Below are 2,149 nucleotides of genomic sequence, written 5' to 3' on the forward strand. Positions count from 1 at the left end.
GATTAAATAAGCATGTTCCAAGTTTTTATTTCCAACAGTCAATGAATCAACTTCAACGTGCAAGAATCAAAACCAAAATTCAAATTCATTCATAATGAACCACTCTTATCTAATGCGTATGTGTGTATTATGTATGTGCTCACGTTGACCGCACCTTCACAGGCACGCACACACTTCTGTGTGTATATAGAACATACACACCGTGTTTTGTTGCTTCGGGGAAGGAGAAAATTATAAACGATCAGCAAGCATTTTGAGACGGCAGAAACGACACAATGGAAATATTTACAATAATAAAATTAAAATGATGCAGCATTCCCGGGTAGAATAATACAGATCTCAATAAATACAGCAGATATTTGTTTAAAAACAAAACAAAACAAACACCATCTCTCCACCCGAGATGAAAAGTCTTTTCAACTCAAAAGAAATTGAAATAAGCCCATCCAAGTATATCATAATTGTTAGTGCCTATGTAGAATATAATACACAAAACCATTTAGCAGGTGCATGCAAGAGGCGGAAAGGCCAAGGGATGTAGAGGCATCCGGTCCTCCCGAAAGTGCGGGGACCCAACGTGCCCCAGGTTTTGCAGGCGAGCTTGGACCAAGAGGTCCGCTCTAGTCTGCGGACCTCTGCAGTGAGGGCCCTCTGGTTGGGGTTAGGGAGATCTTTGGCCTCCATCACTGGTGGCCTTGGTGAAGCCCGGATGGCAGAGGCCCGGGAGGCGGCAATGTAGGCTGCAGTGGCGGCAGAGGCGCAGGCGGCGGCTGTTGCAGCTGGGGCGGGGGATCGCTGCTTGGCTCCCCAGTAGGAGTGCGGGTGAGCCCCAGGCTGCTGTCGTGTAGCTTGCGGACGTGCTTCTTGAGGTCAAAGTTCCTACAAAAGCCCTTGCCACACGTGGGGCAGGTGAAAGGCTTCTTGTCGTTGTGAGTGTGCATGTGGAAGGTGAGGTTGTACACCTGGTGGAAAGCCTTGTTGCAGATATTGCACTTGAACTGTTTCTCCCCGCTGTGGGTCAACTTGTGATTTTTGTAATTCCCTGAAATAGAAAAATAGCCCGTCTAAGATGATGAACAAAGCTGGAAAACAAGAGAGATGGTGCATAAAACATATGGAGGCAGCCTGAAAAGCCACCACAGTTTTGGCCCAGGGTTCAGGGCATTGATTCTCTACGTTTGTTTTTAAAGCACACTGAATTTATTTCCTCTACATATTAATAGACATTATTTATCCAGTTACACTAAACGAAAACTGGAGGTGGCAAAGAAACACCCTTTGACATATCAAACGTGCCTTTTCTTACACTGGGTCAGACCCGAGAGTAGGGAGTAAAATTGACAGACTTCTTCGGCTCAGGTAAGCAGGTACACTTTACAGGTCATTAAAAAAAAATCCCGAGAATATCCAGTATGACTTTCCTATGACCACCCTGAGAAAGACATCTCCCGTGCTCAATACCTTTTTGATGAAATCCTTTGCCGCAGAATTCACACACGAATGGTTTGTAGCCCGCGTGAATTCGGGTATGTGTGTTTAACGTGGAACTTCTGTTAAACGCTTTACCGCACTGGTTGCATTTGTGAGGTTTTTCCTAAGCAGCAGAGAGAAAGGGAAGAATAGAGAACTTAATTTATGGCACTTGGTTATTGTGATGCGGAATCCTACCATCACCATACACTCTGAAGCGGTTAAACAGGTCAAAGATAACAGCACAAGGCCTCCCAGTCCAGCCTCCACAGCCCAGAAGGTCTTAAGAATGAGGCTATATCGACGCGTTTTTCCCCCCAAATGGTTCCAAAGCCTTTCAGGTAAACTTCTGACGGAGGAACATACCTGTGTGTGAATGATCTTATGCCGGCAAAGGGTGCTAGCTTGCCGGAAACCTTTCCCACACACTTTACACACGAAGGGTCTGGCTCCTGTGTGTACCGGCATGTGACGGGTTAAGTTATAGTGCGCATTAAAGACCTTAAAAATTAAACACAAAGGAAAACAGGTTAACGGAAGCACAGATTGGATTCAAAGTGATAAAAGGGAGGGAGGGGGCAAAACAAGTTTATGCTCCCACTCCCCAAATACTAAAACAGAAGCGAGGGAGGGAAAAAGGAAGGGAAGGGAAGGGAAGGGAAGGGAAGGGAAGGGAAGG

The 2,149-nt window shown here is 45.8% G+C and overlaps 1 protein-coding gene across 1 annotated transcript in view; it reads right to left on the reverse strand.

The window, feature by feature from the left end:
- Positions 1 to 2,149, reverse strand: part of Fezf1 (FEZ family zinc finger 1) — a 3,342-nt gene continuing 1,193 nt past the window's right edge. The window contains exons 4-6 of the mRNA XM_021165498.2: positions 1,837 to 1,971; positions 1,462 to 1,594; positions 1 to 1,042 (exon numbers count right to left, since the gene is read on the reverse strand). Coding sequence (XP_021021157.1) covers positions 684 to 1,042; positions 1,462 to 1,594; positions 1,837 to 1,971 — 627 coding nt within the window. The 3' untranslated portion in view covers positions 1 to 683. The remainder of the gene's footprint in view (positions 1,043 to 1,461; positions 1,595 to 1,836; positions 1,972 to 2,149) is intronic.

The sequence above is a fragment of the Mus caroli genome, chromosome 6 (genome assembly GCF_900094665.2).
Source record: "Mus caroli chromosome 6, CAROLI_EIJ_v1.1, whole genome shotgun sequence".
In the NCBI taxonomy this organism is placed as follows: Eukaryota; Metazoa; Chordata; class Mammalia; order Rodentia; family Muridae; genus Mus; species Mus caroli.